Source organism: Ursus maritimus, unplaced genomic scaffold (assembly GCF_017311325.1).
Source record: "Ursus maritimus isolate PB19 unplaced genomic scaffold, ASM1731132v1 scaffold_12, whole genome shotgun sequence".
Lineage (NCBI taxonomy): Eukaryota > Metazoa > Chordata > Mammalia > Carnivora > Ursidae > Ursus > Ursus maritimus.
In genome coordinates, this window is record NW_024423564.1 from 65,509,799 (window position 1) to 65,523,926 (window position 14,128).

Genomic DNA, 14,128 nt, shown 5'->3' on the forward strand with positions numbered 1-14,128 from the left:
AGTCCGAGCTGGATTCTTTAAGCACAGGTCTCTGATGGTGCCTTTGAAAAGGCAGCTGATGTCAGCCAAGTGCCTCCTGCTGGCTTTCCCCTGTGCCGGAGGCAGCCTGGGCTTTGGCAACAGATATCACTTGGGTTTGAATCTCAGCTCCCTGGGTCAGTACATGTGCAACTTCAAGTAAATGATTGAGCCCTTCGCAGCCTCTGTTTTCTCCTCTGTAAAATGGGTATCTTTAATGCCTACTTGGCGATCAAGGGCCTGCATGGGCCCTGAGGTCAGAAGTACTGGGGTTTGGAACCCTGGCTTTTCCATGGTCTAATTTGTTACCTTGAGCAAGTTCCTTAACTTTCTGGGCCTTAGTTACCTCATCTGTGAAGCGGAGTCAATGATAGTACCCACCACTATAGTCCTTGTGAAGAGTGAATGAGCAGATGCATACAGGAAGACTTCTGTCCAGGGGCTAACACACAGTAAGTGCACAGTGGGCCCAGCAGAAATGATATAGGATCACTGGAGGATGCACATGGGATAATGTTTGTACAATGCTTGGCATATCGTAGACTCTCATTGTCCTGCCGCAGAACACAGGTATGGTTGTCTTGGCATATCTTAATCTTTGGTCAACCCCCAGTGCCTCCTGGAGATTGCTGCTTCCCCCGGTAAGTCCTCAGAAATCATTCTTAAATAAGCCATTTTACGACTTCGCCTGGCCTCGAGCTCAAGTTCACCGGTCTGTAGTTTATAGAATTCTCCCTCCACCCGCTGTTCCTGGACAGAATGCTCTCTTCCCATCCCCAGTCCTCAACCACTCCTTTTGACCCCCTCAGTCCTTCAGATGTCGCTCTTTATGGGTCAGTTTCGTCCTTGCTAGGGCTCTCCTTCTGGGGCCCCTTCACCTCAGGATGCTTTTCTTTTCTTTTCTTTTCTTTTCTTTTCTTTTCTTTTCTTTTTTTTTTAAGGTTTTATTTATTTATCGGACAGAGAGAGACAGCCAGCAAGAGAGGAAACACAAGCAGGGGGAGTGGGAGAGGAAGAAGCAGGCTCCCAGCGGAGCAGGGAGCCTGATGCGGGGCTCGATCCCAGGACCCTGGGATCACGCTCTGAGCTGAAGGCAGAAGCTTAATGACTGAGCCACCCAGGCGCCCCCTCAGGATGATTATCTGTCTCCTACAGCCTCAGTCCATTCTCGCCAACCAGCAGGAGTGCTCACAGAAGTTGGGTGCTAAGGGAGGGCCAAAGAGGGTGGGTGAGAGACATCCTGTCAGGTCAGGTTTGTGTATCCCCATTGCAGAGGTGAGGCCCAGGAGGTCCCCGAGCTGCCAGCTGCCTCCATGCGTGGTGGAGTGGGGCCAAAACCACTGTGCCCCGTGCCTCTACTTGGATGGCAGAAAAGATCTAGTGGTGAGAACTGGAATTGTTTCTTTTAAAGATACGGGTTATCTTCTACTTTGAAGGGCTTTTTCCACCATTGACTAAAAGATTACCCACAGTTCCTCCTACATGATTTTTTAAGAACAGATTTTAGAGTGGCAGGGCCGTCCAGGAGCCTCCTTCCCTTTTCTCCCTGGAGTTCATTTTTCGAGGGCGGTGAGGATCGGGCTGAGGGACAGCTCCAGGCTGTCGCTTTGTTACCTGCTTGGGTAGCTGGAACATGTAGCAGTTGCTGGGACTTTCTCCATTGCAAGAACAGGAATGTACTTTCCCCTTAGAACAGGGCTTTGCCTGATGGTCATTGGCTTTGGTGTGGCCAGGTGGCAGGCTCGTTCTCTGCTGGATCCGCCAGTCAGAGGAAATGGAGGTAGGAGGGGGCTCCTTCCAGGCAAAGGCTGGCCTCTCTAAACACCTGCTTTGGGCCTGATGCTAGGTGCTTGTCATGCATAAAACAGATAGGCTCACCAGTTGAGGCCCAGAGAGCAGGCTCAGAGAGATTAAGTATCTTTCCTGAGGTCACCCAACCAGGAGATGGTAGAACCAGGTTTCAGATTGAGGCCTGTCTCACTTTTCCATACACCAAGCAGGCTGATCCCACAGGCATCCAACCCTGTGTCTCTGCAGGGGCCGGGTCTCCCCTGCCTTCATGATGAAATCTTTTGTGTGTGCTACGGCAGATTCAGGGACTGCCTAACCTTTAGTTACTAAATGGGGTGTTACCTGCCTAATTTAAGAGCCTACCGTTTCTTCTTAGCCTTACCAACCTGTATATATGATCTCAAGGTGCCAACCAGAAAATTCCTAGAGTTCTTTATAGAAATTATCTCTTTAAATAAGGACCTAATCCAACCTTCACCCCCATCTTATAGATGGGAAAACTGAGCACCAGAGAGGGAACAGGACATGCCTCGGTCATGTGGAATCTGAAGAGTCATCCTCATGAAGCAACAGAGGGTTAAGATGAATGGATGGAATGAATCTGGTTGCCAGGTTCAGCAGGGCCCAAGTCTGACCACACCCTCTGTTACTGTTCCCGGGAGCTGAGTTTGGTTGGAGGTAATTCTTAGAGTCCTAGCACCTTAGTCCCGTAGGGAGTCCCAGAGTTCACTTGGTGCAGCCTCCTACACGGGACGGGAAGCCTTCTGTAGCCTCCTGTAACATCCCTCTAGAGACAGAAAGCTCACTCACTGCCCTCCAGTGCAGCCCATTCCATTGCTGGATGGCTCTGGCTGTAGGGAAACGGTTTTGTGCAGGAGCATTGACTGGACTCTTCCTTTGTTCCAGGCCCTACACTGGGCCCAGGGAAATCAGACAGCGAAGACCCTGGTGCTACCTTGAAGAGATGGTCTCATCAGCAGACGGGTAGAATACAGTGAGCCTTGCTGTGCTCGTGGGCTCGCAGGGCATTGGGAGAGGATACAGAGGAAGGCTCCTTAGGTGACTGGGGTAGGGGTACCATAGGTGGCTGGAGAAGGCCCCCACATGACGACCTAGTTAGGTTTATCCAAATGAAGAGAAAGTGAACAGTATCTCAGGTAGCAAGACAGCCTGAACAAAGATTTAGTTACAAGAGAAGCTGGCTCTCTCGAGTAGTTTCTGGCTGGACTGCAGAGCGAAGAGGTAGCTAGGAGGGAGTGCATGTCTGGTGGGGCGGACTCAGGCTGTTCTGCACAGTCCCGCCGTTTGGATGCTCTCTGGGCCCAGATGGTTGGGTGGGGAGAGAAGTGGAAGAACCACAGATGACGAACCAGCCCAGTTTGCCTGCCCACCAGCTGGCAGAGGATAGGCTCAGAGCTGCTAGAGGTGAGAGGAAACCTGGGGACGCCCGCTCCTCCCCACTGCTTCCTGTGGAGTGCTTCAAGGACCCCCACCCCCAAGGTCAGAGATGAGCTGCGAGTCCCACGGAGTGCGCGTGGTGTGAGCAGCCTGTGAGATCTGAGGCCTGCCCCTGGCTGAGGAGGTGTAGAGAGTGGAAGGGGCAAGGCTTTGGAGTCAGACAGCCCAGAATCTGAGTCTTCACCACCGGTGTGACTTTTGGCACATTACCTCTCTGAGCCTCTGCAGAGGTAATAAGATCTGTTTTGCAGGACTTCCAGGAGGATTAACTTCTTTCATTTAACACATGTTTAATGAGTGTTGTGTGCCAGAGACATTGTACTGGGTGCTGGGGAGAGTGGTGAACAAGACCACGGCTGTCCTTGGAGTTTCCACTCTAGCCAGGGGGTGTGAAACAAATAATTACTTGACATCAGGGTGAAAAGTACTACAAAGATTTAAAAAAAAAAAAAGAGGTTTTGGTGTAAGGTATATAACAAGGAAGACATTCAGGAGGTGTTGGTCACCTCAGAGAGAAGCAAATATGTCATTTGAAATGGGCACCTACAGTTCCTCAAAGTGGGGAAAATACCCTGACCCCCATGACTGGGACCCCGGGCAGCCCTCACTGGGTTTCTGCCCCACGGAGAGGGGATGCTCACAGGTCCATTCCAGCTCTGCTGCCCTGTGGATCTGACTCCTGAGGAGGGAACCCCACTGTGGGGTTTCCAGCTGAGCTGCAAGGACTCCAGTCTGGTAACTCAGGCGATACCCGCTTTCCCTGCCTCTGCCCAGCAAAGTCTTCTCCAGCCCTTGCTCACAGAAGGCATTGGAAAAATGCAGAAGGAGGGGGAGAAGGATCCAAAGAGCCGCTGCTCACTCTGATCCCATCCGCTGCCTGACCACCCCTCCACCTTCCCCAGACCTCCTCACACATCAGTGCTCCAGCGAGAGCTCACCTCTTCTCTGAAGCCTGCCAGGGTCACCAAGTTGGTAGTGACCTCTCTGTCCCCAGACCCTTGCAGACCATCATGCTGCCCACTTGCTGGCCTGGCATGGAGCCTCGATCGTGTGCCACGTGCCTTCAGTGTTCGAGTTACTCCCGCCCGGTGCTTCGCTCCCGTCCTCCAGACCCCAGCTGTGCAGTGTGTGACTGTCCTTCTGAAGCCTTCCTCGGCTCCTCCAAGGCTTTTATTCCCAAGTCTTTATCCTGACCCTTGTCAACCACGTGGGGTGGTGATCTGTCCCCTGTCTTGTCCCTGCTGGGCTGTGAACGACTCAGGGCCATCTAGCCCGGGGCTGGCACTTAGTAGATGCTTAGCAGATTCTCACTGGAGGAATGAGACCAGATTGGGCCCCGCCCTCACTGGAGGCATACTAGGGCTAAGAAACAGATGCGTAGTGACAACAGCAGGGGAAAGCTGTTGATGCCTTTTGAGAAACAATGATGGAGTTACAGAGGGGGATCTGCCTGCCTGGCTCTGGGCCTTCTCCCCTGTTTCTTCCTAAGGCTCTTGTGTACCTCCTTCATTGTTACCTAGCTATTCCCATGCGGGGGTCTTTGTAAACAGAGTGGAATCCTCTTTCTTCTACCCAATCCAGTGTGCCTTTGTGCCACAGTAGGGGTTCTGAATGCGTGTAAGAATTTTTATTTGGTTCACTTTGCTTTTAGGAAGAAACTAGAATTATACCTGTAGCAGAGAAACTTCCTATTCACTGACAGAAGCGAATGGAATGATTTAGTACTTTTTAAGAAAAATCTAATATTATTAGCCTTTCTGTTTCAGCAGAAATCAGAAATGGTATTTCGTGTTCAACCATAAACATGTATTTTGAAGACGTGGATGACTTCTGAACCCCCTGGAAGTCACACAAGCATTAACTTTTTTTAGAAAGGTTTTCAGAAAGAACAGCATTAGTCTAATGTAAACCAGACAAAAACAGAGTGATATAATTTCATTTATTCGTTGTGCCAACAAACGTTTATTAAGCCCCTTACTTGGGCCATGATTCCCATTTTATGGAAGAGGCCCGCGGGGCTTAAAGAGGTAAAATAAAGAACAAAATCTGTTCTTAACGCCAGGTTTTCTAAAAAATCCAGTGTTTGTCTATCAAATCACAGCTGTTGGTATGCAGAGTAATGGAGTTTCACAAGTACAAGTCCCCACTTCCGCAGACCTGGGACAACTGTATTTTCTCCAGGCCCCCAGCGCCGTGCAGGGCCTCGGTCTTGGGATGCCGGCAGGGACTGTACACTGAATGGGCCCCTGAATGACTGAATGAAAAGACAAGTACTACCTTTTATACTTTTTTAAAAGCTTTCTTTACCCAGCCGAGAGGTTTCTCTCCGTGGAAGGTGTATTTTCCCCAAAATAAACCCGAAGTGGATCAAAAGGCCTTTTTTTTTTTTTTTAATTCCTACTCTTCCCACAACATGAAAAAAGTTCCTTTGTTACTTAAAATATCCGCACCAGATCTTACAATGCTGTCTCTTAACGCAAGTGCTTATTACTGCGGCTAATTTGGTCACATGTGTTTGAAGGAGAACAATGCCTCAGAAATTTTTAAAAGCAAAACAGCAATCTGAGGCATTTGTTGTAATGAGATGTAAATTGCCAACATCGGTAGTAGAGCAGATTAAAATTTGCAATGAAATGTTTTTCTCCCCCCTTAAATTAAAAGCACTAGAGTCCCTCCCTATTCTCCCCAAAGAAATCACATGCTTTTTTATTCCTTTTCTTTCGGTTTCTGTAATACTGAACACTCCATTTTACCGATGAAGTCCTTCCTTCATTCATCTGCCACTTCCTGAGCCACTGTTTTGCAACTGCCTCCGTGCTGGGCTTTTCCAGAGGCATCGTCAGGTTGCACAGTGGCTACTGGGAATCCCTACTTTGCAGGTAGGAAAAGCTGAGGCACAGAGAGGTCAGGGGACTAGTCTCAGGTCATGCAGCTGTGATTCACACCCAGGTCCCCTGAGGAGGGGGAGTCGCAGAGAGTAGCCTCTGGGTGTTAAACAGTGCTGAGGGAGAATGGTAGGAAACAGTTTTCCTTGAAAGCCAGAAGATCCCAATACAGTAGTCCCCTAGGAGACCAGCATGAGCCCAGGGTGGCATGGGTGTGCCGTGGGGTGCCAGGACCTGCTCTGTGTGCACCGAAGCCACGGTCAGTGGTGGACCAACAGAAGGGGCCGAGGATAACGTGGGGGGGGGGGTGTGCAGGTGAGCAGTGTTTCCTCAGTGCCTACTCTGTGCCACACTCGAGTGGTTATTTCATGTATATGGTCAACTCATTGAATCTCCAGGCTTGTCAGGTCTCTGTTGTGGCTCCTTCCTTCAGGTGACGCAGCAGGCTCAGAAAGGTTAAGTAATTATTAATGTAGAAATTACCTGTTGAGGGTAGAATGTGAACCAGGCACTCAGTGTGCTCAGCCCTGGTCTCTGAAATAAAAAGACACAGCCCCTGCCTGCCCTCAGGCCTCACGGTCTAGTGGGGGAGACAGACATAGAAACAGTTGAGTGCATCTGATTATCGTGGGGGTTGGGGGCCCACTGGGTGGGGGGCAGAGCTCCCCCACCTGAGGAAGCTTACAGCTCACCCTAAACAGTAAGTGGCAAATCCAGAATTTGCATTCCAGTCTCTGACTCCAAATTCTAAGCCAAGGGGTGGAGAGAATTACTCCCCCCTTTTGAAGGGCTGGAGCAGCCTCCTGGAGGAGGTGGCATTTGAGTCAGGCCTTGAGTGCCTGGTGGAGTTGGGCTAGGGGGACATCTGTGGGGTAGAGGGATCCATCAGCAGGAACAGCACAAGCACAGACTGGGAAGCTGGAAGGAATAGTGTCTGTGTGGAGAGGGCCAGGCTGGCATTTTGGAGTGGAGTCTGACTTGGCAAGGGAGGAAGCAGCAGGGGGTGGAGCCCCGAGAAGCGGCTCTCAACCCTCACTCCTGATGTCCCTTATATGTCCCTCTGTAGCCATTGGAATCATCTGTTCTGGCTAGCTGTTTCCCGTTTCTATTCGACAGCCCTAATTTCTACTTCACGGGCTGCCAGAAAGGTCACAGAAGTCTAAGAACAGGTTGCACCCATCCGAGCCTGCACCCCCAAGCACCTCAAATAAAGCAGGGCTTTCTTTCAGAACCTTTGCCCCAGCCCATTTAAGTCCCCTCCTCCCCCACAACTCTCTCCCCTTGCGTTTTGAAGAATTTATTGAGAACCTGCAATGTGCCAGGCGCTATTCTGGGTGCCAGGACTGCAAGGAGAGCAAAATTTTGCCCCCAAAGAGCTTCACAGTCTAATATGGACAACAGACAGATTGGCAGATGATTGCAAACAGAATTCGCTGGAAGTATTTACAAAATAGAGACACCCCCCCAACACACACACACACACACACACACACACACACACACCTGGTAGTGATCAGAGCAAGGCCTCACAGAGGAGACACCTAAGCTACATTCTTGGCAGGCAGACCAGGTGGCATTATGCAAGGCGGAGACAGCGCATCCAAAGGCATAGAGGCCTGGACCAGCACAGCATCAGGGGCCCTGGGCAGAGGGGAGTACCAGGGGAGAGCAAGTAGTGAGCCCCAGAGGTAGAGAGGAGGCTGGTTGTTCTGGGCCTTAAGGAGGCTACAATGTATGACCTCATTTTGAGGGTAATTAGGAAGGAAGGTGCTAAGCAAGGAAGGACATGGTCTTAAGGAGATCTATTTGGCAGCCATGGTAGAGATGGATGGGAGAGAACCAGACTGAAGTCAGAGCTGAATGGGAGTCCTTTTCTTGTCCAACATCTTGTCATAGAAGGAAAAAGAGACTTTAGAGGAAGGACACAGTCTTGCCAAAGATGACCTGTGAGCCAGTGGCTAAACGGACCTCATCCTCTCAGCCCAGCCCTTTTTCCTGTTGCTGAATGTCAGAGCAGGAAGAGACTTCAGATGCCAACTGGGCCATGCCCTTTAGGGGAAACTGAAGTAATTACCTCTTCCCTGATCTAAGAAAAGATCAAATGCTCCACTTGAGTTTGTATTTCAGAAATTTAACCTGAGATCTCACACAGAGAAAGGAGAAACTTTGGCATCTGCTTCTGAAACTGTAGAATTCTTCGTTCTTTGTTGTCATTCTTTTATTCATTTAGGAAACATTCAGAGAATGTTTAGTCAGTGCCAGGTCCTGGGGACAAAGAGAAGAACCCAGCCCTTGAATCGATCACACACTATTAGGAGATGCCATCTGAACAATCACGCCGCTGTCTGTCCTTCACTCTGCCAACTTCTGCATTCTGTTCACTCACCTGTGGTCATGCAATTAAGAGCCAGGCACAGCCCCTACACTTACTGTCCCGAGATGAGCCATGTGCTTTGGTCAGCACCGTTCTGCTCCCTGGCCACGTTGCCTTCTGCTTTGTGCAGGGCTCACGCTTACATCCTTGGAGACTTCCGAGATTCTGTCTTGCCGATGGCAGCTGCCAGCAACTCAGGAATCATAGTCTTGTTCTGGGAAGCCGTGTCGTGAGGAATTTTAGTAACAAAATCACCAACAGCATGTCTACCACCAGTGCAAGTCTAGGATGTGGCAACTGAACAAAGACTTGCAACTAGCTCGTTAGCGCTTTGATGTATAGAGAGCTCTGCACCAAGTGACCCACATGGTTAGGAGAAGGGAAGGTTGGACTATGATATTCACGGGTTACTTAAGGTCTAGGCGTGGCCCTGGGGACCCTCGAGAGCACTAGCGGAATCCCTGATCCCGGACAACCCCCCGAAACGTTTGCGGAGGGAGCATTTCCAGGTGCCCAGCTCTCCGTTGGCCTTTGGAGTTGCTCTCCTGCAAAAGTTAATCAAGTCATTCAGCCTTATTTACTCATTTTCATCCTGTTTCTCTGCCCTGTGGTAATCAAGACACAATAGGTGATTTAAAAAATAGTCCATCATTTTGAAACGCTAATGGAGAAGAAAAAAATATTCCCCTAAGAAACCACCACCATTTATCCAGCTTTCTTTCACTGTTTAAGCTGCGCGTAATTTGTGTTGATTGCATTAAAATAAAAATCAGGGTAGCTGCTAGATCAGGCAATCAGAAGCTTAGTCTGTATTGTATTTTAATTTCTTGGTTGAAATGCTCCTGTCTAGATACTAGGTCTTAGGGAGGGGGAGGCCTTTGCATTTCTCCACTGCTTCCCCAACCTCTGTTCTTCGGCCGAGGCCCTTCCTGCCCCAGTGGAGGCTGCAGAGGTGGGCTTTTCTCAACTACGCAGTTTGCATATTACAGTGATGGCCACCCCTTTCTCCAGCCGGTCTTAACAGGACCTCTCTTCTGAGCAGGCAGTTGAGTCCCCTGCATTTCCATTCAGACAATGACACCCTCAAAGACTGCTTCTCATTCATACTTAGAGTCTAGCTCATTCTTGTCTTCGAGTATTCTTCCTTTTCCCTTGTGACGTTCATATCTCATATTATTTTCAAGCCTGGGTTTAAGTGTAGTCCAATGGACAAAATAAGCCAGCATATTTATTTTGTGCCACTATGTGCTGATAGATGCGTAGTTAAAAATATTTGCCTTTTATTTTCCTTGGAGTTCTAGACAGATCTCTTTTCTTAACTGCCTAGGTCCCGCCATTGACTTGGAAAAAGTAAAGTCAGAATGTCTCGAGCCCGAGCCGGAGTTACGGAGCACTTTCAGTGAGGAAGCAAATACGTCGTCCTATTACCCCGCTCCTGCACCTGTCATGGACAAGTATATCCTAGACAATGGCAAGGTAGTGTTTCAAGCTCACTATGCATTCCCTGCAAGTGTTTGTTAGCTAGAGTAATGGTGGAGAGTGTGGTGGGAGCCCTCCGAGCCACAGCTTGGCCGGTTGGCCTCCTGGCCCGGGCCTGAGTAACTACTTCCAGGATTCACGTGTTGTAACTAGTGGAGCTGTACTGGGACTTGTTCTTTTTCTCTCCCCCCACCCCACCTTTCTCTTAAACACTGGGCCAAAAGAACTGTAAAACTAAACTGACATTTTAAAATAAATTGGTAGTGAGAAAGATTTTAAAAAGCATGGTAGTTTGATGAAACTTGTCCTACCCCTCCTATGAAACCGGATACATAAAATTTACAAGGTGTCCTAGATATGAAATCTCTGATTGACAGATAACTCAACGTGTATCCTTTCACTATTTACAAAATATCTACATGTTCTAAGCCCTACGCTAGATGCCAAGGATAAGCTGGTAAATGAGATGTGCTCCTTGTCCCAACGCTGTTACCAAGCTGTATATTCAGCAGTGGTTAGCTGAATTTTTTCATGAGAAAAAATCATGAAAGAAAACTTAAGCACGATTAGTAGTTATATTGGTACAGGGGTGAAAAATAGTGGAATAGCCTTAGAAAGTCTTAAAGTCACGTGATACAGCAGCAAGGCAGGGAGATAACTGTTTTGACATCCTTCTAACATCCAAATGGATTCATCTTGGAAGAAGTATATTGGAGCCCTTTGTGTAGGCTCTGGTCAAACTCAGTTAGTGTTCTATTTCTGCCACCATGGCATACATTACAGACATCACTTCTCATTCTCCCCAAAGAATCATCTGTGTCAGTCTGTTTTTCTTGCCTAGTGCTTCAAAAGGTCTCTGTTTATCCAGTATAGTTCCCCAGTGGGCTGATGAGAAAGAAAAGTTGTTTTATTTGGGTTTGTCCAGATACATCCTGCAACTGGCCAGATTGAGGCAAAAAACAAATATTGTCAGCTGAGGGAATGAAATGTGTTAGTCTTGAGGGCTGTCCTGGCAAGGCTGCCGTTCCCTCATCTCCCACGGAGCACCGCCTTCCCCGCAGAGGCAGAACTGGGATGCGCCGGGTCATCGGCCCATTCTGTCTTGACTTGCTCCAGCCCACAGGCTTTAAAAGTCCACTTTGAGGGGACGGGTGGCATGACAGGGTGGATTTAGGCAGCCCGGAGCCTGAGTGTCGAGCAGAGCTCTATCTCTGTGCTTTCTGTGCGACCTTGCTTGGATGGGTCCCTCCCTTTTCTGGGCCTCAGGGTCTGCATCTTCACGAGGTGGGGTGGATTATTGCTCTCCGTAGGCCTTTAATGACTCCGACTGTGTGTCTAAGTTGGGTGAATCTTCCTCAATTGGGGATAAAAGAAAGGACTGGTCTATGTTTGTTGATTTCGTTTTAGTGATAACCACACTGTAGAGTGACTAGAGACTTTTTCTTAAGATAGCTTCCAAGAGAAATCTATTTCTCTCTTCTTTTGAAGATTGACAGAGAGTTTCTGAGCATTATGGGGGCCACTTTTGCAAAGGTATCATTTCTCCACTTCCAGAAAATGGGTCTCGCAGACCTCATTTAATGTTTTACAGGAGTTGCACTACAAATCCTGAAATCGCCAATTTTGTTTCTTCATTGGTTGTTGCCAACATGTTGCTATAAAAAACTAACCTGACTTTTGTTCACAGCTAATTGGTAGTTCAGCAGAGAAATTTACGAAGGCAGAGGAGAGGAAGCAGGCAGACTAGAAATGGATGGCAGCTTCCCGGAGCAGCATTCCCTGCATCCTCATTGTTCTTGGCTCTGCTAGCGTTTCTGACCCTTTCTTTTCTCTGCCTGCATGAACAAAAACCTTAATCTCTCCAAAGCCTAGAGCATTAGAATGGGATCCATTTCCTGGTAGGAAACTAGTTTTGTCCTATAAAACATTTCACAAAGCCATTTTTTGATCAAGTCCCATCCTAGCAGATGCCATTTTTTTAATAACCTCCCTTGACACGTAAGGCTAACATTTTGGTCAAATAGCGAGCTATGGTTTATGTGAATAAGGCTTGCCACAAAAGTCACTTTGATTTTGATAAAGTTCATTGCTTTTCTTTGTCTAAGATGTTTTATTTCAAAAACTCATTGAATCACAAAGCTGCAAAGACCATTAAAGTTTAAACAGTCTAATTTATACATGGCATAGATGGGGAAACACATCCCAAGAAGGGATTCCTCTGTAATTATAGAATAGGTTAGAGACAGGCAGGTCTCCTGGTTTCCAGGCCAGTGTTTTTTCCAGTCTATTCTGCTGCATCTCTGAAAGCTGGGCATCGCTCCAGGTGACCCTGAGCTTTGCTAACCTAAGGAGCCTTTGTCCCAGCACATACCTTTGATTGGTCTTACCCAGAGCCATTTCTTTTCTGTGCTGTAGAGTTGGCCTTGTACTCAAGTGCACGTCAGAAAATATTTTCTTCTCTAAGGAACAACAGCTCATCAGAACTGAAAGCCTGTGCCATTAAAACATATTAAATATGCCCATCAGTTTCATACTGCTTTGTGTTCAGACCAGTCCTGATCAGTTTGAAGGGGACAGAAGAGGCAAAGCCTCACCCCGTCCCCATGGAGACGTACTGTGAAGCGCTTGAATCAGGTGGTGAAGGCTCTCGGTAGGCTAGAAATTAGGCTAGAAATTAGGCTAGAGGGGATAGAACTTAGCCCCGGGGCAGTTAGAGTGTTTCCTGGGTTTGGGACTGGGGCCTGAAAGATGAGCGGGCTTAAAAAAACATAAGAGAAGGCATTCATTCCTGCCAGGGGAAAGGCCTGAGGAGAGACACACGGCTGGGCTGGGGGCAGCGGGGCAGCGCGGTGGGTGGAGAAGGCAAAGGGAGTAACAGTTACTGAATGTGTGCTGTCCCCGACATCGGATTCGTGTTATGTCGTATAATCCTCAGAACAGCTCTGTGAAGTCAATGGTGTTCTGCCTCTTCTCCACCTGATGCTCAGAGAGGTCAAGTGGCTAGCCCAAGATTCCCAGCTAGTAGGTAACAGGGTCAGGATTCCCCGCTGGGGCTGGAGCCTCCAGTGCCCATCTTTGTGACCACACACTGAAAGTAGAAGGCAGGGAAGGAGTTTGGCAGCTCCATTGTGATGGCTATAGCAGGGAAATAAAGCCTAGGAGGTTGAATGGAAAGAGGATTCTAGAGGGCCTCTAAAGCTGACTGAGGAGATTGGATTGATGTGATAGTAAACAGGGAGCCATTCAAGATTCCAGAGCGTTCACACAGAAACACAGAGTTGAAAGACTGGAAGTCAGCTAGTCAAAGAAGGAGAGCCGTGTTTGAGGGAAACTTATCTGGCAGCGGTTAGAGGGTGGGTTGGAGGGAGCAGGGACTGGAGGCAGAAAGGCCAGCCCATGGCTTCTTCTGGTTTCCCCATCTGCAGTAGTGCCCTGCGGTGGGGGCCAGCAAGGGAAGCGTCTGGGCCAGCACAGGAAAGCTCGAAAAGAAACCCACTAGAATATCGGTGCGATAGATAGCCTATATTTCCACCACATCGTCAGCACCGTGACACTGGCAGCAGGAGGAAGGCCTGGGGAACATGGGCTCCACAGTCATACAGATTTGGGTTGAATCTTGATCCCAAAATGTACTGCTGGTATGTATTAAGAAAGGTAATTTTGTCCTTTGGAATCTCGATTCATGTCTGTAAAGTGGGAATAATAACTTCTATTTCCATCTCCTAAGGTCATTATGAGGATTAAACAAATTGAGGGTACAATCCAGGTACTTGAAAAAAATTAGTGTCCCCCTTATCTAGTAGAACATTGGCTAAAATGACGGCCATCTCTCTTTTAAGAATAGTAAATTAAAGGATTATAGGAAAGCAAGGCCCAGGGTAGAAAAGAAGAGAGATCTTTAAAAGACGGAAGCAGACTTCCAAAGGTTTTCTGATTCTGAATTTAATCTAATTCAGATTCCTTCTTTTTCCCCTACGTCAGGAAGCTGTGAGGGTAGCTTCAGAGTGCCATCAGGGGAGGCGACTTGGGGCCAGCAAGGAGCAGCAGGAAACTTGTCCCCAGCATGCCTGATCGGGCACCCAGACTGCCCACCTGCAGTTCAGACTGCGGAGGAAAGGCCAGA

The 14,128-nt window shown here is 48.4% G+C and overlaps 2 protein-coding genes across 5 annotated transcripts in view; both read left to right on the top strand.

The window, feature by feature from the left end:
* The window catches only part of AGBL4 (AGBL carboxypeptidase 4), a 1,288,259-nt gene that overhangs the window by 1,038,111 nt on the left and 236,020 nt on the right, over positions 1–14,128 (top strand). The window lies entirely within an intron of this gene.
* BEND5 (BEN domain containing 5) overlaps positions 1–14,128 on the top strand; it is a 46,979-nt gene that overhangs the window by 23,418 nt on the left and 9,433 nt on the right. For all 4 annotated transcript variants that reach the window (XM_040627325.1, XM_040627327.1, XM_008699231.2 and 1 more), the window contains one exon: positions 9,854–10,002. In XM_040627325.1, the coding sequence (XP_040483259.1) occupies positions 9,854–10,002 (149 nt within the window). The remainder of the gene's footprint in view (positions 1–9,853; positions 10,003–14,128) is intronic.